This window comes from Carex rostrata, chromosome 25, assembly GCF_964058835.1.
Source record: "Carex rostrata chromosome 25, lpCarRost1.2, whole genome shotgun sequence".
Taxonomy (NCBI): domain Eukaryota; kingdom Viridiplantae; phylum Streptophyta; class Magnoliopsida; order Poales; family Cyperaceae; genus Carex; species Carex rostrata.
In genome coordinates, this window is record NC_135942.1 from 2,128,625 (window position 1) to 2,151,078 (window position 22,454).

At 35.9% G+C, this 22,454-nt stretch overlaps 3 protein-coding genes across 4 annotated transcripts in view; 2 read left to right on the forward strand and 1 right to left on the reverse strand.

Moving 5' to 3' along the window:
* Positions 1–2,783: 2,783 nt before the first annotated feature.
* LOC144543731 (RNA-binding (RRM/RBD/RNP motifs) family protein) lies at positions 2,784–9,159 on the forward strand. 2 transcript variants are annotated; one of them, XM_078292105.1, is made up of 14 exons: positions 2,784–3,220; positions 3,495–3,602; positions 3,801–3,964; positions 4,075–4,455; positions 4,731–4,820; positions 4,908–5,147; positions 5,740–5,961; positions 6,042–6,447; positions 6,847–7,214; positions 7,360–7,463; positions 7,552–7,658; positions 7,801–7,877; positions 7,973–8,048; positions 8,834–9,159. In XM_078292105.1, exons 1-13 carry the CDS (start codon positions 3,031–3,033, stop codon positions 8,045–8,047), a joined length of 2,532 nt encoding a protein of 843 aa, XP_078148231.1. In that variant the 5' UTR covers positions 2,784–3,030; the 3' UTR covers position 8,048; positions 8,834–9,159. The 2 variants fall into 2 exon arrangements, with proteins under 2 accessions (XP_078148231.1, XP_078148232.1); XM_078292106.1 differs by having other exon boundaries at positions 7,807–7,877.
* Positions 9,160–12,187: 3,028 nt separating this feature from the next.
* LOC144543733 (translation elongation factor Ts (EF-Ts)) overlaps positions 12,188–22,454 on the forward strand; it is a 31,203-nt gene continuing 20,936 nt past the window's right edge. Inside the window, exon 1 of the mRNA XM_078292109.1 lies at positions 12,188–12,405. The gene's annotated coding sequence lies outside the window, so the exon portion shown is untranslated. The remainder of the gene's footprint in view (positions 12,406–22,454) is intronic.
* On the reverse strand, positions 13,925–16,052 carry LOC144543732 (DNA repair metallo-beta-lactamase family protein). The gene is made up of 5 exons (XM_078292107.1): positions 15,725–16,052; positions 14,912–15,120; positions 14,728–14,835; positions 14,351–14,642; positions 13,925–14,245 (listed from the first exon to the last, which is right to left on the reverse strand). Exons 1-5 carry the CDS (start codon positions 16,035–16,037, stop codon positions 14,061–14,063), a joined length of 1,107 nt encoding a protein of 368 aa, XP_078148233.1. The 5' UTR covers positions 16,038–16,052; the 3' UTR covers positions 13,925–14,060.

A 22,454-nucleotide genomic window follows, 5' to 3' on the forward strand; every position in this document is an offset into this window, starting at 1 on the left:
ACTCCAAACCACTTTGATTGACCTACCGTTGTGATGGTCCTGTTACAACGGTCAGCACCACTTACTTCCTTTTTATCAGCTCTCTATAAATATAAGCTATACCAAGGTTTGAAGTATCACTCTAGCCGCCTCCAACTTCAATATTTCGTATTTACAGATCTAGAGAAAGTCGTTGTTGCTTTTGCACTCCAACTTCAGTATACACAATAAATCTCAAACTTATTCAATCAATCAACCAACTCCTAGAGTGATCCTGGGTGATCGAATCATTTACTACTTCGAGCCTTGTGCTCATCTTGCAATCCTTGAAGTCCTTGCGACTCGGATTGTCCTGTTAGGACTGTGTGACTTCCCAGAAGAATTGTAAGGGCTCACCGGTTCCACCTTGTACTCCTTTCTCATTGGGTAAAGAAAGGCGCGCCATCAAGAAGGTCGCGAGCCCCAGAGACGTAGGCATTAGTGTTGAATTCCGTAAACAACTCTCGTGTCAAGTGTCTCTAAACTCTACTATTTACTTTACATTTAGTTAGGACAAAGTTATTCTAGTTTCCGCCAATAATAACTTATAGACACGCTAGAATATTATTACTTAGACCAAAAATATAAAAATGCCTATTCACCCCCCCCCCCCTCCTCTAGGTGCCTTTGGGACCAACAATGTTAAATTAAGATGGTTCGTACCTTATTCCACACTCAAGACCTCTCAGTGAGCTATATTTTTGATGATGAGGGTTCAAAAGCACCATTTGTTTGTGCTTCAATATGCTCTATGTTATTTATCTCTATTTTCATAGTTCGAACAGTCGATCTGAACTGCTCAACATGATCTTCATAATAAAATATGCTTAGAGACCAAATTATATATTTTTTAGAATTTTTTTACTATTTTTTAGATAGGTACAGTGTGACTTTATCGAATGGTCCAAAATCTCCTTAAAAAGTGATCATGTATCTATCTTAAAAAATAGTAAAAAATTTCTAAAAAATATAAAATTTGGTCTCCAAGCATTATTTTATTATGAAGATCATGTTGAACGAATCAGATCGACTGTTCGAACTTTGAAAATGAAGATAAGTGATGTAGAGCATATTGGAGCACCAGTGCATTTGAACCCTCCTCATTTTTGATATACACTCTCGGGGTATCATGTTTTTTTTTCTAGCTAGTATAATAGTAACTGACAAAAATACTCCTTTAAATTTCAAATTTATGTTTTAGTTATTAAAAGTTAAGTTAAGACAACACATAAAAATTTATATAGTTGCTAGTTATTTTATAAAAAATAAATAAATTGTGGTTGTGCATCCCTCTTTTTTGAACGCTTCAAAACATGTTAAATTTGTCAATATTAATTATTATCGTATTTTAGGCTGATAAGATTCAACTTATTTAATTAATAATTAAATATATAGTAGCGACAACAAATGTAATGTATTATGTATATATATATATTAATTTGGAATGGAACATATCTTGAATAAAATATAACCATGTTTACTTAAATGAGATCATTAAATGACAAATAACATTCCTTAAATGATATAAAAAAATGGAATGAAATGAAGACATGGCAAACAATTATCAATCAATATTTTTTTTCTTAAATGATATTTAAAAAATAAAAATAAATCAAGACTGATCTGAAAATCGAGTATTTGACAATCAAATAAGCGAAACGAACACGTGTCTAAATAAATTTATTCTATGCATAAAAAAATGAAAAGGAACATCAAAAATAGTTTATTATTTTTTAATATCAGTCCAACATTTAACCTGCTAAAAATTGGGAGATCCTCAATTAAGTTTGATACTTTATAAAATTTAGACTTCTATGGGTAAAAAAAATAAAAGGGAACATCAAAAATAGTTTATTATTTTTAATATCAGTCCAACATTTAACCTGCTAAAAATTGAGAGATCGTTAATTAAGTTTGATACTTTATAAAATGGGGGAGAAAAAACCTTAAAATAATAAGTAAAGCGATTATTTTTGCTGTCCTTCTTTCGTTTCTATTCATCTTCTAAAATTAAAATTAAAAAATTAGATGTCCTTTTTTTTTTTTTCATTCAGGCATTCACCTCGTTTTACAAAATTAGAAGCAGACCATAATAGATCTCAAATCAGCATCAAGTAATTAATAATATTCTAAATATATATTTAATTGTTTATTGGATTTGAAGTTGCGTTCATTAAATTATATAAAAAAAATCCAAGTTAAGTGGCTCTAATTAAAGAAATAAATCAAAGTTCAACTATTACATGTCTATGTTGGACAAAATTCAGCGACCTCTAAAAATAATTACCATAGGCATAACAAATAGCATTCCTTAAATAACATACTAATTTTTTTATTTTATTTTTTACCTTCAATATCAAGATTGTCAAGATATGCAAGGGCACAGGTTTACGAATTCGCGTCCTCTGAGATATCTCATATTTTGCGTGACCTTTTGGAAAATCTAAACCGTTCAAATACGTTCTACACGAATCTCGAAGCTCAAATAATACTGGCCCCTTGGCTACCCCCGAATAGGCACCGGACACGTCGGTCACGCAAAAGTTGAGATATCTCAGAGAATACGCACTCCAGGTTTCCCATGATAAAATCATCCCTGCGCTGGCGGTGCTCCAAGAGCAGACAAAATATAAATCCGGCATCCCCACTCCTCGTGGTTTCATATCCAATACCTGGCCGTTTAGAATTAAATCATAACCGTTCATTTTATTATGCACGAATCTTCAAGGAACTCTCCAATAATCCCGATAGTCTTCAAGATAATTTTGACTCGGCTGGGAGCATTCTACGCTGCGGTACCGCAGAGATGCTTTCTCCTCTCTATGTCCGTACAAAAATAGCAAAGTACTAGTTAAAAAGGCACAGTTTTCTCCTCTCTTTACAAACAAACCCTAGGTAGCAAGTCTCGTCCTTGTTCTCTACACAAAACGGGGTTTTACATAATTTCGGGATAGCAGTTATCGCCTCTGTGTTCTCTTTCTTGCATTCTGAAGTCGGTTTACAAAATTCGTGATGCCACCGAAATCGGCGAGGAAGTCAACGTCTGGTCCTGGGAGAAAAGGAACGAGAAGACTTGTTCGCCCGGCGGAGGTCAACGGCGAGAAATTGAAATTGGATGATGAGATGAAGGACGAGAAGCTGCCTTACGAGGAAACTGTCTCACCCAAGGATGCTACTGCTAGCACGCCTGAGAAATCTTCAGGTTGTTTAAACTTTTGTTATTTATCCCTTTTGATTTATAATTAAAAAGGCTGTCATTTTGTTTGTCTACACAAAGACTTGCGTTACTTTGTTTGAGTTGTAACAAACTTTTGGAATTTGGTCACCGCAACCTCCCAGTTGGTTGGATTTCTTGGAATTGTATTTTGGGAGATTGCTTTTATATGCAAATTTGTATGTATCTGTCATTCCATGCGATTTTCGTTCTTAATAAGTATTTATTTTGACTTTTTTATGTACTTCTTTTGTTTTGACAGTTGAGGTGAGATCAGATTCAAAAAAGGAGGCAATGAATGAGACAAATAAAGAGGAGAGGCACTCTGAAAAGTTCAATTCAACTGATAATGGATATTCGGAGGACTCAAGTATGATCTCTTCTCTAATCAAACCCCTTCTTTTTGAACTTACAGCTGGTGCTTAATAAATAAATAAAGTTGAATAAACAGAACATTGACTCTCAGGGGTATGCATGTTTCTGATTTGGAATCTGGTGTTGATGATCTCATATGGTTTATCTTAATTATTTTGGAAAATAATCCTACAAAATATTTTGCATCATATAGAGGAAAAAGAGAGAAAAGCTGAAACTGACGATGAGAAGGAAGAGCACAAAGAGGAGCAATTGGATTTAGAAGAAGAATACGAACCGGAAGAAGACTCAACTGCTGTTGACTACGAGCCTGAGGAGCTTCATGACAGTGAAGTCCTCATGGAAGAGGAGATTGAGGTATAGTACATACTTGCACTGTACTGGATCTAAATCCGATGCTTTCCATCTGTGCTTTACCTGGTCATTACCCCTTGATAATAGAAGGAAAAAAAAACTGCAAATCTCAGGTAGACGAAGGAGAAGAACATGAATTGTCAGAAGGAGAAGAAGAAGAAGTAGAACTGATCGAGGATGAAATCAGAGATGATGAACTAGATGATGGCAATGCGTCAGAGCCTGAAGATGATGAAGAAGAGGATGATCGAAAAGCACAACGTGAGGTGTTGAAGGAGCATCGGAAGAGGAAGGAGTTTGAGGTGTTTGTAGGTGGTTTGGATAAAGATGCAACTGAAAGTGATATCAGAAAGGTATTTTCTGAGGCTGGTGAATTGAAGGAGGTTAGGTTGTTGACTAACCCCATCACGAAAAAGAATAAGGGGTTTGCCTTTCTGAGGTTTGCCACTGTCGATCAGGCAAGACGGGTCGTCTCTGAGTTCAAGAACCCTCTGGTATGCTCACTATTTTGTTTATTTACTGCTAGTGTCATGGCTGGAAATTTTATGTTTGAACTCCATTAAGCCGGACACAATCCTTAAAACAGAGCCTCAAATGGGAAAAAAAATACTATGATCGATAATCACTGACTTTTTAATATTGATTTAAAGCTAAATAATAAAAAGCAGATGCCCTCGCAGTTGGTGTTTTGTTTTTCTCAGTATGCATTGGTTTTACCTGTGAAACCTGCTTGTTTTCTTCAATAATCTTTCTGTCATTTAATTAATAGATCTGCGGTAGAAGATGTGGTTTGGCACCGAGTCATGACAATGACACCCTTTTTGTGGGCAACATCTGCAAGACCTGGACCAAGGAACATGTAAGATTGCTTCTTCTACTTTAGTTTCTTTTGTGAATTTAGCTAGGTTTACTGTTCTTATTTAAAAACACTGCTATAAAAACGCAGTTGAAGGAAACTCTGAAGGGATTCGGGGTGGAAAATTTTGAAGATCTGAAGCTGGTAGAGGACCCACGCAATGAGGGCATGAACCGAGGCTTTGCTTTTTTAGAGTTCTCTTCCAGAAATGAGGCCATGGATGCACTTAAGCGCCTTCAGAAAAGAGATGTCAAACTCGGGTCTGATCGTGCCCCTAAAGTCGCCTTCTCGGACTCTTTCAGGGAGCTGGATGAAGAGATCATGGCTCAGGTCAGATTGTGTGTTCACTTTTGTTTGTGTATATGTTAGTCTGTACCTAATCTGACTTTGGTTTTGATATGCTTTTGAGTTATGGCACTTATTAAAGTTAAATACCTTAATTTGTAAATATGTTATCTATTGTTTAGACAGGCCATGTGTTAAATTTGGTTCAATCTGGGAACCAATTGGTCATCCATTGTGTGATTTGGAAAATTAACGTCTCAGTTTTATCGGCACTTGATCAGTGTTTAATTGCTTCCCAAATTGCATCAAATTTGATTCATTGTCTTTCTAAATGATAAGGAACAAGTCTATAATTTTACTTTTCAATTTTGATAAATTTTGGTTCTGGTTGTCACAGTTTTATAATAAATTTGGTTGTCAATATTCCTCCTCGTCACAACTATTATCATAGTTCATTGAAGTTGCAAATCAAAAAACAGAAAGAGGAAATCTTGCACAAAATTTATATTGGACTTATCTTGATTATATATAGAAATAGTTTCCTTTCCCACCTGAACTCAAAAAATCAGGGAGTTACCATTTTGGTACCAGCAATGTACCATCTTTCATATTTTATATAAATTTTTGTCAATATCAGGTGACCACGCTTTTCATTGATCATCTTCCCCCTGCATGGGACGAAGACAAGATCCGTAAGTACCTCAGACATTACGGGTCTATTGAGAAAATTGAACTTGCACGCAACATGCCTGGTGCTAAGAGAAGGGATTTTGGTTTTGTGACATTTGACACACATGATAATGCTCTAGCATGTGTTGATGGAATTAATGATGTTGAGCTCACTGACGGCGATAAAAAGGTAATTGTTTCTCCATATTTAGTATTTTGTTTGGATGTATGGTTTCAAATGTGTTAATTAAAATGTAACAAAAATGCCAGGTAAAGTTGAGGGCAAGACTGTCAAGGCCAACAAAGAAAGAATCGAGACCAAGACGAAGCAGTAGCTCTATGTCTATGTTGCACATGAACCCCAGAGTCCGTCCCATGCTGTCTCGTATGGATCGAGTGCGGCTAGCCCCACGCGCACTGCCTCCCCCGCCACGTAGAATACCCCTCCGCCCGACAAGACCCATGGGGATGCGTGCACCTTTCCGTGTGGCCCCACTGCCTAGTAGTAGCTCTTCAAGGGTAATTAGAAGAGTCGTGAGTAGTGGCCGGGACAGACGTCCTCTGGTTACCGTGTCAGAGAGACCTAGAGTTCGGCCTCTACCACCACCACCTCCACCTAGGCCTAGGCATGAGCGGTTGCCCCCCCCACCTCCACTTCCTCCAGTCAGGAGACCTGGTACTCTTTTCTTTCTATCTTTGTTGGTAGAAATACTAGGAATGTGTACTATTCTATAAGAATGAACTAACGAGTAACGATCTCTACTATGACCTGCTTTTTTACTGGTACAACTATGAAAGTACTGGTATCAAGGAATAGGTTGGTCCTGTTATTCTGCTTTTTTTTAGACAATATAAGGATCGTCGTTTATTAGGGATTTTCATTGAAGTTTATACACCAGGATGTAACCTCAATTATCCTAATTCAATCATGAAACTATTATCTTCTTTATTCTTGTTGTACTTCATTGTCCTTGTTCTTGCTAATGTTGTTAGTCTACAATTTTTAAAATACTGCAATCCCTCATTGATCAATTAGTTCCTTCATTAATCAGTTAATTCTTTTTGTTTATCACAGCACCAGTGCATCCTAAGAGCTCATTAAAGAGGGAGAGGGAAAGAGATCGAGAAAGGGACTACTCAAGGCATGAATTACCTCCTCCACCTCCACCACCTCCTAGAAGGGAAAGAGCCCCAGACTACCCCAGCTCGCGGGTCCTACCTTCCAGGCGTCCTTCCTACGAGGATGACTACCGTGCACCCCCTCCCAGTTCTTATGCAGATATGGCACCTCGTGGCTCTTCCCGTGGTGGCTCCGAAAGGAGACCTTATTTGGATGATGATTACAGGAAGCACGAAGAAAGGCCTGTTGAGCGTGGCCCACCTGCACGAGGCGGCCGGGATTATGATTCTGTTTATGGGAGCAAGCGCCCTTATTCTGACATTGTAATTTTTTTTTCTTTCACATGAATGTTTGCACTTAACTTTGGCTAATTGCAACTATGCATTGACAAAATGAAAAATGACTCTGGGACTGTATTGTTGGGTTTAAACATTCAGTTATTAACTATTTTTTGTTTATTTTACGAAGGATGATGCACCACGCAATGGAGATGCAGGACGTAATTCAAGAACTCGCTTGGACTATGCACCAGGTTCCACGTCCAATCACTATGCGGATTCTTACAGTGACAGGTATATATTCTGAAACAAACTGAGTTTTCCTGATTCAACTTTTTTTTTTCTTTTGCTTTAGTTTTCTAAATTGTTTTTATTGGTCAAGGCTTGGAAGGGGACCCACAGGATATGGAGCTGGTTCGGGAAGCAGCCGCACAGCAATGTCTGGTAGTTTATATGGTGGGAGAAATCAAGGCTTGAGCTATCCTGGAGGTACACTAATTGTGTCTTGTCATTTTTTTCCAGCTTTAATATGGATCATGTTTGTGCCAATGCTGTTCCAGTACACCTTACTGTTTATTGCTCTAGGTTTTAGTTTTCCTAATAAATTCAGACTGCACTGATCTTGATGTAGGGTCAGCTCGGGGCAATGATGTTGGTGGTATGTACTCGTCAGGCTTAGCTGGAGAGTACCTGTCTCGGGGTTCTGATGTAAGTTTTTCTATGTGCACTCCCCCCTACCCTTTCGAGATGTATGTATCATCTAATACTGTTGGTTACTTATCTTTAACTCATTTCTCTGGTAGGCTTCTGGCAACTCGTACCCTTCCTTTTATCCTAGCCGAGGTTTAGGTGGTGCTGGCTCTGGTTCATACTACTGAGGTATGTAATCACACGTCTTTTATGTAAGGCATATTCTATTCGCAACCTGGTATAGTTGATATTATGAAAGCACCATGTATTTTACTGGCAACAAATTGCATTTTACTGCATTTTGACGACCAAGACTTAGTTCTCCTAGGCAAGGATTGCTGTACGAGCTTGTTCTTACATCCTTTTCAACATTGGAAAGTAAAAATTCATTCGGTAAGATGCTGTTGGCGACAAAGCCAGTTAAGCAATCTGAAAGCGAGCCCAGTTATCCAAAATTCAGAGGCAAATCAGCAATTTGAATAAGGAGAAGGGGAATTAGTGGTCCCACTGGTGATTAGAAGAGTTTCAAATGGAGAAGAAAGGCTTTACAATAGAGATGAAGAAAGGGTTTACAATACATGGTTTTAACCATTACACGAGGGATTGGGGTTTCTTGGTTGTAATTTTGCAGTTTATTTCTGACCAAAACCCCTTGAATTTGAAATGAATTGTAACTGAGGATTTCAATTTTGTGTTACCAGACTCTTACCGCTCACTGTACTGCAATCCTTGCATAACCAAATTCAATTTTTTAGTACTTGGTGTTTTTGTAATATTGTTGAACTATAGGATGGGGAGAGTAAAGCTAGTGCCTCATTAGCCAGTTTTTTGGGTTGTTATTATCTGTGTTATGTTTGAATTAAATTTGGTTATTGGGAGATTTGAAATCTTCAGGCGGGTATTAAGCCGCCATTTCATGGTTTCTACACTATTGCCCCTCCGTGATCATATGGGATCTATCTTCTATTACACAGATACAAGGAGGCAGATATAGGCCGTATGGGATCTCTATCTTCTATTACACAGATACAAGGAGGCTGATATAGGCTGTGAGAAGCAACTGCATGGTTATCAAAGAAGTTAATTGTTGGAGAGAGTTACTTCTCATTGGTTGGTTTAAAATAACATTTTGTATTATTGGATAAAGAAGCAAGAAGGGTCTTTTCATCTATCTATGGTGTGCTATATTATTGGGATCTTATTTAGATAAGTTGTTTATTAGATACCCCCTACAACAGGGTTTATCAGATGCTTTTGGACAATGTTTAGTTGAAATATAAAATATGTTGGTGCTTTCAGTAAACTTGGCTGATTTGAGAGCATGGTAACATGAAACAAAGGGAGATTTGTACACCATGTATCTACAAGGAAATTCTACATGTCTGCACTGGTAATTTCTAATTTTTTATTACTCGATGATTAACTCGGCTATGTTGTTAGCCCATTAAATGGAAGGATATTGAGAAAGTGGTAGGGAGTGAACATATGGTGTTTGCTTTACTTGCTTTTCTGGGAAATGGTGAGTTGGTAAATTGTGGGACAATCAACAAATCAAGGGGTATATTTCTATAATTTAGGAGATGCATTCTATGCAATACAAGCTACAACTAACATGTGCACATGTAGGGGCTCCATATTGAACACCCCCCCCCCCCCCCCCCCCCCCCCCCCGCCCCCCTCTTCCAAACCCCACACAATACACATAAGGTGATAGGCATAGACTGTTTACTTGCTTTGTTTAGTCACGAGTTCAAAGGTTGGGGGAATTTGCTAGGTTTTTTAGTTCCAACTGACCTTGGGTAGTACCCGAGTTCAAAGGGCAGAGACTCATTTAGTTCTGTCTGACCATTATTTTGCTATCTATTTCCGATTCCAATTAACTTAATAATAACATATTCATTCACCTCTTCTAATCTGGGACTAGTGACATGGCATACAGTCCCTCAAGCTGGGCGCCACATCATAACTGTTGCTCAATACAGAGCTTTTAACTAAATATGAATTTGAATTTTCTAATCATACTGGTGTAATCAAATTGTTACTTCAGTGCCTGTTGCTGCCTCCCCTCTCCCCTCTCCCCTCTCCAATAGCCTTACAACAATTCCTAATTTGTGGAACAAGTGGATTCATTGGTTATCTTTGTAACATTTTGTAATCCTTTGACTTCTATCATAGATTCATAGGTGCTTACAGAGCTAACACTCCTCCCCTCGCACGTGTGCTGCAACCTATCTGTACAGGCAAAAATGCAAATATTTCCAATACTGTTGGATATGATTAGTATGGATGATCACTTTGAAAATTCATGAAAAATATATCACCTCGCATTTATGTCTACAATATATTAGTATCTTACTAATTTGGGGATGTAATCTACTGGAGCAACCTCTCAGCAATTGTCCAACTGCGTTTAAAATGATATATATGTTTTTATGTTTGATTTAACTGAGAGTTGGCAACAATGTCAATAAATGAAGTAGCCTCCATTACAACATTCTCAAATACGGATATATTCCAGCTTCTGTAGAATAATTGTTTATCATAATTTTTTGAATGAAATCTTAGCATTCCATATAATATCCATGGTGTATAAATGGGTTATGCACCCTGGAGCAAGGTATTAGTTGAGAAAAGGGAATCTTAGTTGCACTTGTGTGTAAAATTCATGGCTAATTGTGTATAAAGGGATCATGATTCTGTCAGGCTCTACCTGGACTTCAACTTGCACATATTTTTTACTTGAAATTCTATCTTAAAAGTCTCTCTGACCTGGGTTTATGCTTGGTCTGTTAGTGCATGCTTAAAATTTATATCTTTTGTCATCTTCTTATTAATTTATGTTTATGGGGTTTCGAAGTGAAGTTATGCTTAACAGTCTAGGTTTTACCAAATACATGATGGTACTGCATTCTTTGTACTTTACTAAATGCATGTTATGAGAAGACAATACAACATGATGGTATCCTACAATGCAAAATAAACCTTTTGTTGGTAAAAGCCTTTTGGCAAGGAAGAGTGACCCTTGTTAGCCTTTCTGATGGAAAACAATTTTTCTTCTTTTTTCTGGTCGTATACAATATGTACAGATAGTTTGTATGTAATGTTGATGTAATGCAATATTTGTTATTTTTAATAATCTTAATAATTACATTAATTCCCAAGAAAATATTACAAGGATTTGCAAAAGACATGTTTGACTAGTTATTCTGTAGGTGTGCAAACGGATCGGATATGGTTTTGGATAGTGGTAAAACCATATCCGATCCATTTGCACCCAAGTTATAGTGTGCTTTGGACAACAACAACAGGAGAATTTTTTCCATTTAGCAATAAAACCGAAGTCAGCATTTATTTTTCACAGAGCATAATTTTCTTGCAATCAAAGTATTTTTTTTTGTCCTGTGGAACATAACTGAACTAAATTATACCAAAAATAATTAGTTTGAATTAACCTATCCAATTCTTTAATTGTGGAATAAGCTGTGGCAGGACCTGGAAACAGGTTTTTTTTTTTACCTTGAGCTATAGTTTTCTCATTAAAAAGGTAAGTAATTTCGTAACCTTAAAAAAAAGGTCTAAATCCTAAACCCGAAACACGACTATGTATTTTTCTAATTAAAAAATATTGTATTAATAAGTCATGTCATGGACAAAATACAATTAATTATAAAATGCTAAAAGCCACAAGTGAAAATTTTTCAATGTTCGATGTTAATTGTAAAATAATTTATTTGTACAACATCAAACACGACTTCTGATAAATTTATACAAGTTTTCGTTTTTAACTTCTGAAATATATAATACATATGCTTAATTAATTTATTGTTAATATTAATTGAAAACAGTAAATAGAGATCCGAGAAAAAGAAATAATAGTCCATCTAAATGCCAAAATAAAAGTAACAGCTGGCCAATAAATTCTAATCGACAGACGACAGCCGAAAAGGTCAGCCTGTTTATAACCGGGAATTCATATCACCTGAAGTACCTCATTTTTTGAGTTTGAATCCAGTCCGTTCGTTATATACCAGCACGAATCCCAAAGTACCAACGTGCGTTTCAAGCTTGAATCAGATTGATCCGGAATTCTGATCTGACGGTTACGATCCAAACTCAAGTTACTCTAGGATCCGGACCCATCATCTTTCTCCTCTCAATCAGCGAAACCTACTTTAAGATCCGGCCGAAATCTCCCTGCGATCATCAACCGAATCCACCATTTTCCAATCAGTCGCAAAGAAGGGACGGCGTAACTCGGACAGGATGAGGTGTGTCTCTTCCGATTCAAGCGTTCTTTCGCCCAACAATCGCTCTTCTTCCAATAAGTAGATTTCCCAAAGACAGATTCCAAATGGCTATTCTCTCAAGTTCAGCGAATCGTTTCTGGCTAAAAGAACAGCTTCTTCAGACCTGGTTCAACTGAAAAGGTTTAGTGCTGAGGTGTCAGCTTCTGAGCAGATGAATCTTACAAGATAACTTAGAGAGAGAACAAGTGCTCCTATAAAGGATGTCAAATCCGCTCTTGTTGGATGCAATTGGGATATCGGTGCTTATATTTTCTCTTTTTCTTACATTGTAATGGTATAATTGTGCTTACTTTACGACTGAAGGAAAAATAATGGCATTTTTCTGTAACATGCTTTTGGTATGTCTAAATTCATTTTATTGGTTGATCAGGTAGTGTTATCATATTGTACTGCACCAATTTACTAGTTTGACCCATTGTGGCACTTAAATGGCTTTTCAGTTTGTTTTTTTACTGGTTTTTAGGTGTCCAATCATGGATAAATTGGGCATGACAGCAAAATGAGTGCTTAAACTGAAGTTGGTTGTAGAATTGAGAACCAACTGAGGTTTAATTGCCTTTAATTATTGCCAAAAAAAGGACAATACTATTAATAGTAGGTTCATTTTTTCTTTTGAGGAAGATAATTAGTAGGTTCCACAAGGTATCAATGAGAAAGTATAAGAATTAAGAGTGGGAAATGAGTGTCATTTTTGGGTTGATCTCTTCGCTCTCTCTCTCTCTCTCTTCACTACGCATCTCAGGGTACGTTTGGATGTACTTGAGAATAGCTAGAATAGCTACTATTCCTCGTAAAATAACAAATGTGTGATGTAATGAAAGAAAAAGAGGGCTCACTTTGCTAATTTCCTTAGTTACCCTTTTCCCGCGTGCGTCAGATCTACATTTTCGTTATCCCTCTGCTTTTGTTCTTCTCAGATCTTATTTCTCACACGGTGGTTCTTTATCTCTGTTTTTATGGTCTCCGTTGGTGGTATTTACTTTCCTGGCCGGGTAAGTTCTCAAGAAAACCATACACTGAGCAGTAGCAATGAGTTCTAAGTTTTCATATAATTTTCTATCGTCATATTAGTTTGTGGCTTTGTGCATACTAGCTAAAAAAAATAAGGCATCACTTAAATGCATACCGTTCCCCACAACATCCCTTGTTAACTTCATTAGATGCTAAAATACACGGTTCAATTTTTGTTTTAAGATTTGGGTTTCCATGAAGATCAGACATAATTATAACTCAGAGATAACGACCTCATCTCAATTTCATTCCATAACATAACAATGCATGAATCAAGTTGGAAGCATCTTAGATTGTACTATAACTTCCCAAATGTGTTTAATCTACATTTGTTTCTACAGAGATTGCTCAGACTTCGTATATCATTAGGGACATAGTTTAGATACTTAAAGATTTAACGAAATTGAGAGTTGAAGTTTTTTTTTTTCTTTGTAGTGTTGATTTATGAGTTTTTCAATTTGTAGTTTAGTTCAAAATGCACATTGTGTGTGTATAAGGATGCACATGTGGTGTTTGATGTAATGTCTTGGTTAGTATATAACTACATATGCAATATGTCATTAATTAGGAGCTAATTAGATATACATCCTTTTTGTAGAATTCATAATTAACATTTCAATTTAATATACTAATATTCTTATAGACTATCAAAGCCCCTTCAGTACCTACCACATCTGATATAACAATTAATTCTTTATCACTATTTTTATCTCCATTATCTGTTATGACATTGAGAAAAGCACACTAACTAAACACTATTATCCACAGATTTGCAAGTAAGAAATGTGTTAGACTGAAAACTTAGATAATGTTTCAATCAGTTACTATTTTAAGAAAAAGAAAAGGATCATTCAATTACTAAACACAAAAAGAACAATCAGTTTCATGAACTCCAATCGGACCCAATTTGGACCTCAAAATCGGATGTGCAAATCTCATCGCATTCCTCAATCTTCACACCCCTTCTCTCTTTTCTCACAATATTAACTCTACTCCTTCGCACACTTGCAAGCACCTTTCCTTTCCCTTCTTTCTTTCTCACCTTGAATCCATGTGAACCCTTCATCACTTTAAAATGCAGATTATGCCCTTTTGTTGAAGAACTGATAACATCACACATCTCCGCAAAATGATGCTTTGGATTAATAAGGCAAAAGGATGAAGAAACAATACCAATAACAATTGATGGTCTTATAATCTTCATGAATTCTTCTAATTCTGAGTAGCTGGAATGAGCAGTGTATCGCACAGTGTATGCACCCTTCTCAGGGGAATTTTGGGACCAAGGAAGGCCAGTTGGCATTATTGCAATTGTAGGGTACATTGTATTTAAAGATTCTAGGTTATTCTGTGTTATGCTGTATCGTGGAACGGCTCGAATTCGAGTTTGGCTTGTGTCAGTTGTAAATATTTCATCAAGTCCAAGAAGATCTAATATTTCTAAACGCTCTGGCCAGACCCAAATCTGTATGGAAGAGAAATGTGGGTAGAATGAAATTACAACAAGAACCGAGAAAGGAAAAAAAAAATGAGTTGACATAATATTTAACCTTGGTTTTGAGAGATTCTGATATGTGAAGCAAGAGATGTTCTTTGCCAAGTGAATCGATTCCAATTACAACCTCATGATGAGGGTGCTTTTGTATTATATCAACCACCTACATTATGGCATCACAGTTTAATTAGTAAGTGTTTGAGGTATGAAGGCTGTGCAAAATGAAAATAGTAATGAACCTGCTGAGCTGCATCTTTACGAGAGGGAAAGGAGAAGCATGGATTGCAGTAAGTGTTGTCCAAGTAGAGGATATCCACTTTCTCTCCATTGAGTGCATCAAGGAGCGTGCTCTTTGATAATTTTGCCCTCTCAGATGTCAGTTCCCAGCGAAAGTCACCTGTATAAAGTACACATCCTAACTCACCTTGAAACAGGTACATTACCGATCCTGTCCACACAAACATTCATTCCTTTCAAATAACTTTTATAAACTTGGAATAGTACAAATCAGCATCGCAACGTGTTAATACAATACGTAACATCTTCCTGTTTGTTTATTCATTTGAAAGAATCAATCAAGTATATTATCCTGATTTTCTGTACTAGGAAAAAGCAAAACATGTTTTCTCATCTTCAATATTTAAACAAAGAAAAAATATGTAACCATATTGCAATGTGTTGCTGTACTAATAATTAGTATGATGTTCCAAAATGTCGAAATAGAAGGTAAAGCTATAAATTGGTAATGTACCACAAGGTCTGGTCTGGTACAGTACTTGCTTTGGATAATTGGTACAACTGTAGAAGTAATATTATCAACTTTCTGATAATGAAATTATTTCTTGAATTTTTCAACTTGCTATTTTGAATCCTTATCAGGCAATTGCCAACATAGCTAAAACCCTGCCCCTTGAAATTAACAAAATAAGGAATTTTGCATGCTATTTGACGATAGAAGCTAAATCCATCTCGATCATGGTCAAGTTCCATAGTCTATAGCACACCCAAAGTGTTCGACGAAATGCCCAATTTGGGTGCGGTGCAATACGAACCTGGACAATGATTTGCATCGATTGGGGTGACACGAACCTCAACGTCACCACCATTGAGCGGAGAGATGAGAGAGAAAGTGTGAGTGGAGCCGACCTCGAGATCTCTGATGAGAGAGGCGTCAAAGCCTTTGAACTTGGAGAGGAGGAAGCGGGCGGTGATAGGAGAACAGAAAAGGGGGCCGCGTGACCAGTGAGCGGAGAGGCCTTGCGTGTGGTCCGAGTGTAGGTGGGTGAGGAAGTAAGCCTGGCTGGAATCGGTCCACCGGTCCACGGAGATTAACCCTTCCCCCACGGGAGAGGTAAAGCGAGACATGGAATGGTGTGTGTGTGTGTGGGGTGGGGGGGGGGGGGGGGGGGGGGGGGGGGGGAGGAGGAGGAGGGGCAAGGGCGGAGGCAGGATTTCTGCGGGGAATTGGATTCAATTAATTTATTAGATTCAAACCCATTAGCTAATAGGGTATAATTTAACATAACAAAAAAACATACCAATTATCATAGAGGAGGGTTCAAATGCACCCTATCCTTTTTCTCCGTTTTCAAAGTCCGAATAGTCAATCCGAACCGTTAGATACGATCTATGTATTAAGATGTGCTTGGAGACCAAATTTTACATTTTTTTGGAATTTTTTTACTATTTATTAAGCCACTTTGAAAAAACACTAATCCAATGGTCCAGAAAATGTAAAATCAGCGATTTCAAAGTGGCTTAATAAATAGTAAAAAAATTCCAAAAAATGTAAAATTTGGTCTCCAAGCACATCTTAATATATAGATCGCATCTAACGGTTCGGATTGACTATTCGGACTTTGAAAACGGAGAAAAAGGATTTGAAAGATAAGGTGCATTTGGGTGCACAAAAAATTGGGTGCATTTGAACCCTCCTCATTATCATAATTCAATGAATTCAAGTAAATTAGGGTTCAAGTCAATTTATCCTAATTTCACGAATAAATTAGGGATGAATTCAACGAATTCATGTAAATTAGATTTCAATAAATTAGGGTTGAATTAAATTTACCGTGAGATGCAAGAGAGGCTTGGTGCGCCGCTGGTCAGCTTTGAGTCAGAGAGAGAGAGAGAGGGCTCGGCCAGTTTCCCGAGTGAGAGAGAGAGAGGTCAAATTCGTTTTTGAAAAGGGGCTCCGCCTCAGCCAAAAGGGAGTCAGAGAGCGAGAGAGAGACCATCGCGAGTCAGTCAGTGAGAGAGAGAGAGAGACCATCGAGCGCGAGAGAGAGATCGCGAGTCAGAGCCATCGCGATTCAGCGATTCAGAGAGCGAGGGATGAAAATATTTTGAGCGCGCAGAAATTGTTTAGGTCTGGCGCCTGGCGGGCTTTTTCTAGTATATTTTCAGTTTCTGCATCGTTTCTGAATATAAATAACTAAATTTTAAATTTTAAAAGCAGGAGTTAATTCAGGATGTGTTCCCACTTCCCACTTCTCACTTCTCACTTCTCACTTCTCACTTCTCATACAAATACAATTCATTATTCTAGGCCTATCAAAATTCAACCTAAACTACAAACAAAAAATCATGATGGTCTATCTCGACCAAATAACCTACGAACCTCTACTTATTTACGACCATACCAACAATAACCATTTTACAATGTTTAACCAGTCTAAACTTCCTACTAACTTGTCAATAGATTTTATTCTTTATGACGCTTGGATTACAACATTATAATTGGACTTTAAAATTTATATATCATGTACGCACAAGTTCTTAAATTTGTACTAAATTTCGAAAAAAGAGGGATTCACTAAATTATAGTGATACAGCTTGATATTATATTTTTATGAGTACTTATGAAGGTGTCATTTTAAAAATAAAAGGAATCTAATTACATCATTTTATGGTGATACATCTTGATATTAAGTTGTGTATAAAATTGTTGTTTTCAGACAATTATGGACTATCGAAAAATAATAATTTTCAAAAATTCTAAATTGATAGTAATAAATTTAAAAAAAATGTAAAATTTGATCTCCAAGCACGTTTTAATATGAAAATCACGTTGAGCAGTTCGGATCAACTGTTTGGATTTTGAAATCACAAAAATAACTAATGAAAATACAGTGTTAAGATGTATCACTATAAATTTATAGTGTAATTGGATCCTCCTCTTTTCGAAAAGGCACCTCCATAAATTCATATATAAATTCCTATATTTGACATTATCGTATGCGTTTTTTTTATAACTTGTATCATTTTGAAAATTGTTGCTAACATTTAAAAACAATACATTCATCCAACGACTTAAGCTGATAAGTTAGACTTCTACCTTTCACTTCATCTGCCTTTGCTTAGTGGCGAATCCAATGCAATGCAGGGTAGGGCAACTGTCTTACTTTGAAAATCCAAAATCAGTTTTCAGATACTAATTTTTGTCTACCCTGGAAATCAATTTTTCCTACCTTAAACTCAAATCCAATCTCAAATGCAGTCAAGGAAAAAGAACTTTGTGCAAGCGCAACTCATTTGGTTTAGAAATTAAGTAAGACACAACTCATTTTGTTTAGAAATTAAGATGCAATCCACTTTGTTTAAAATTTGCATAGCTGAAAAAGAAAATCACACAACTCACTATCGCGATTTCCTTTCTCCTGACTCTGTTGAAAAATTCATTGAGAATAGTAGATGAGAATAGTGACTTTTGGAAGAGTGTGAGAATAGTGTTGATGTGATGCTATTCGGAATAGCGAAAATGTTGTTTGGATTGAACATTGAGAATAACAATGGAGGGAATGAATAGTATTATTAATTTATATATATTTTCTTTGCAACTAACTTATCTTTCTTATTTATTGTTCAAATAACTCATATTTTTACCATAATCACCGTCATAAATTTATAGCTTCCAATAAAAAAAAAATTAATCATCATTTAAGATTGTAATTTTAGAAATTGTTTGAAAGCAAAGTCCTACCATTGCAATAAAAATAGTTCAAAAAATATTTTCCAAAATATTTTCTCTTTCCATAATCCTACATTTTAAATAAATTAATTATTTTCATTTAATACCAGTACCTAAATCAATTATTCCATCAATTATTTTATCTACTAATACTCAAATTTGTTTTCTCAATTTATTTGACATGGATCAATTGCCTACTGAACTTTGGCACAAAATGTGCTTTTTTTTTAATTTACACAAAATAACGACAGAAGAAAGAAGAGCAAATATAAAATACAAAAAATAAATGAAATAGAAAAGAAACAATACAAAAATGGCGTTAATTAAAAGGGCAATTAAAAATATCTAACTAGTAATTAACCAAGTAAAAAGTACAATTAAAGAAAATATTTCAGTCATCGTTTAAGTTGTAGTAATGTATGAAAACAAAATCTAATCATTAGAACAAAAATAGTTTAATAAATCTGAAATAGTTAAGGTCTCTCTTATTCGTCAATAATTGCACCTCTTCACATGCATTCAGTAAGATGCGCGACTCGTCAATTTCCCAATTATCGTCTCTCTTCGAAGCTCCCACCTCACCTTCCATTAGGGAACTCCCTTTCTTCCCCTTTGCTTTGGAGGTTGTCCCGAAAGACTTAGAGCATCTACATCCCTGAAACTCTTGGAGTTTCTAATCTGATGTGGCAGTTTCTAAACCAGTTTCAGGGATGCAGATGAGTTTCTTATTTAGCAACTTTACTCCAAAGTTTCTTAATAAGAAACCGTTTATAAACTCTGACGTGACCAAATAATTCGCTAAAATTTTTCTCTCTTGTAATTTATTTGCTGATGTGGCAATTAAGAAACTCTAATTTTAGTTTTAGGGATGTGGAGGTTTAGAAATTTTCAGAGACAAAATTTCTAAAAATTAGTTAACAGTTATTTAGAAACTCCAATAATTTCACGGATGTAGATGCTCTTACGGATTCAATTTATGAAACTAGGGAGATTATTGAAGGTGGGCAAATAATCAACATGCTTGTACCAAACTTATATATCAAATTACATGACAATAGATCTGGTGATCAAATTACAAGGTCTTAATTAAATTACCATCACTACAAGTAATAAGAGTCAACTATCACAAAGAACTAATAATAAGAGAGTTCATATAATTACCTTAAATTTGCTCAAATTATCGCTTGATGATAGTCGATTTGGTCTAAAGCGGTGATCCGACTTTGCTTGCCTCTACCTCCTTTAGTGATCAAATCTGAATTGACCAAAAAAACCTCATAATCAGATCATATGAAACTATTAAAAAACAAATCATTTAGTAAATTTTTAATACTAAGAAGTATATGATTGTGGCAGATTTTTATTACACAAACAAATCGTTTTGTAAAAGGTGAATATAACCTTGATAGAGCACTTGACAATAGGGCTGCTAATGATTAAGATTCGGCTCAAACTCGACTCGGCTCGTCAATTGTAGCCCAATGATTCGGCTCTTAACTCGGCTCATTTTTGAAATAAAAAGCTCAGCTCGACTCGGCTCATGAAAGAAAAAGCTCGACTCGACTCGACTCGGCTCACGAGCCGACTCATATTTTTAATACATGTATATCTTCATTTGTTATGAGGCATACCTTCATGCTCATGTTTAATTAATTTACATGTAGAGACGAGTTTTTTCAAATTTGTAATACATGTATATCTTCATTTGCCATGAGGCATACCTTCCAATTTTTTCATATTTCAAATTTTTTTCAGATTTCAATTTTTTTTCAGATTTCAAATTTTTTCAGATTTCAAATTTTTTCAGATTTCAAAATTTTCAGATTTCAAATTTTTCAGATTTCAAATTTTTTCAAATTTCAAATTTTTTCAGATTTCAATTTTTTTTCAGATTTCAAATTTTTTCAGATTTCAAATTTTTCAGATTTCAAATTTTTCAAAATTTTTCATATTTCAATTTTTTTTTCAGATTTCAAATTTTTTCAGATTTCAAATTTTTTCTTTTTCAAATTTCAAAGTTTTCAACATGTAATATGAGCCGGCATTTTGAAATTATTTTAAAAAAATGATATTTTTTTCAAATTTCTTTAAAAAATAATCAAAGTTTTTCAACATGTAATTTAAAGTCACAAGAATATCTCTATCCCACTTTAATCATTTTTTTAAAATAATTAAATGATCATTTTTTTTAACATGTAATATGAGCCGGCTCACGAGCCGACTCGCGAGTCGAGTCGAGCCGAGCCGAGCCGAGTCGAGTTAGGACATTTTTTAGTTTCGAGTCCGATTCATTATGAAATATTGAGCCGCTCAACTCATTGATTCGCGAGCCGGCTCGACTCATTAGCAGCCCTACCTGACAACCCAACTTACGAGAAAAAAGTCCTTCCAATTCCAAACCAGAAGCCGGACAAATTTATTTAAATATAACATTATCAATACTCAGGATAACGCCTTGAGTTAACTACAGAGACATCAATCCAACCAAAACCCAAGTGTAATTAAATCCCAAACCAGTCAACCCAAATCTAGAAAGATCCAAATCACTGATGAAGATACATCCAGTTGCAGAACAGTTAAAAACTCAACAAAAAAATAATGAAGAAATATTTATGGTACCTTGCCAGAGTTCACATACAGAAGAGGAGGTGGTGCATCTTCGATTGAAGAGAGCAATAAGATTCGCTTGAATAAGGCAGAGAATTGAAAATAAAGAAAATATGGTGAGAAGTTAAAAGAAATGACACCTAAGGTAAATTGTGCACCAGTAAGAACCAGTAACATTATTGTTATTTTTAGTACGGTATTTTTTTCGGAACAACACGGCTTAATCAAATTCTACCACTTTAAGCACACTGTATTCAAAGGCTAACCCAGGGGTAAAGATGTATCAAAATGAATTGTTTGACAATTACGAAATCATAATTCAGAGAAGGGGATTTACCGACGATCCTTGTTCTTCTTCACAGACGGCACGGAGGCGATGACCCTTTTTCTTCGCGCAGGCGGCATGCGGAGGCGACGGTCCTTCTCTTTTTTCTTTTTCTCGCGATACTACGCGCTGCCCTGCCCTGGAGAGGAGGAGCGGCCAGAGAAAGGAGAGGAGTAGCGGAGGTCTATTTGTTCGTCATGAGGTGGAGATTTCGAAACCGACAACCTTTTTAGCTATTTCGATACTCTGCGTTTTTCTCGTCACCTCCATCTTCCTTTTCTTCTCTCTCTTTCTAACGGTAGAGGTAGGTGAGGTTGATTAAAAAACACTATTCTCTCTGTTCTAAATAGCGTCCAATTTTGTTTGGATGATCTGAAGAATAGAATAGCACTGCTATTCTAAAATAACACTATTCTCAGTGCATCCAAACACACCCAATGTTATAAAATTATCCAAGCATGTCTTAGTTGGATCGATAGTAAATTTTGTCAAAAAGCATTTTTTTTTTTTTTTTTGTGAAGGACCAACATGATAAATTTTAAAATTTTAAAGATCAAATAGATGAGTTATACTTTAAGATCACGTACGTAATTTGCTCTTATTAAACAAAAATTGAAATAATTTCATTAAATGAGAAACTTTTTACAAGGTTATTCAAACGACAAATTGAAGCGAGTATATATGCTTCAAAGAGAACATACAAGTGCAGTGACTGTAATCAAGAAATTAAGCAAATGAAAAAATAATAGAAAAATAACAACGACAGAAGTAGTTGTTCTCATTGCAATTTTTATACAAAAAATTTGAAATAGATTATAGATCAGAAATTATACTGAGCATGTTCTTATATTTCCATGAACGATTTTCTGGTATTAGAAAA

What these genes read in the sequence shown, in the direction of transcription:
- LOC144543731 (XM_078292105.1), top strand. Translation starts at nt 3,031, where the DNA reads ATGCCACCGAAATCGGCGAGGAAGTCAACGTCTGGTCCTGGGAGAAAA. An exon ending in CTGAGTTCAAGAACCCTCTG is followed by an intron (nt 4,456 to 4,730) that starts GTATGCTCACTA and finishes TTTAATTAATAG; the next exon opens with ATCTGCGGTAGAAGATGTGG. An exon ending in TCACTGACGGCGATAAAAAG is followed by an intron (nt 5,962 to 6,041) that starts GTAATTGTTTCT and finishes CAAAAATGCCAG; the next exon opens with GTAAAGTTGAGGGCAAGACT.
- LOC144543732 (XM_078292107.1), bottom strand. Translation starts at nt 16,037, where the DNA reads ATGTCTCGCTTTACCTCTCCCGTGGGGGAAGGGTTAATCTCCGTGGAC. An exon ending in CGATGCAAATCATTGTCCAG is followed by an intron (nt 15,121 to 15,724) that starts GTTCGTATTGCA and finishes TTGTGTGGACAG; the next exon opens with GATCGGTAATGTACCTGTTT. An exon ending in GTAAAGATGCAGCTCAGCAG is followed by an intron (nt 14,836 to 14,911) that starts GTTCATTACTAT and finishes GCCATAATGTAG; the next exon opens with GTGGTTGATATAATACAAAA.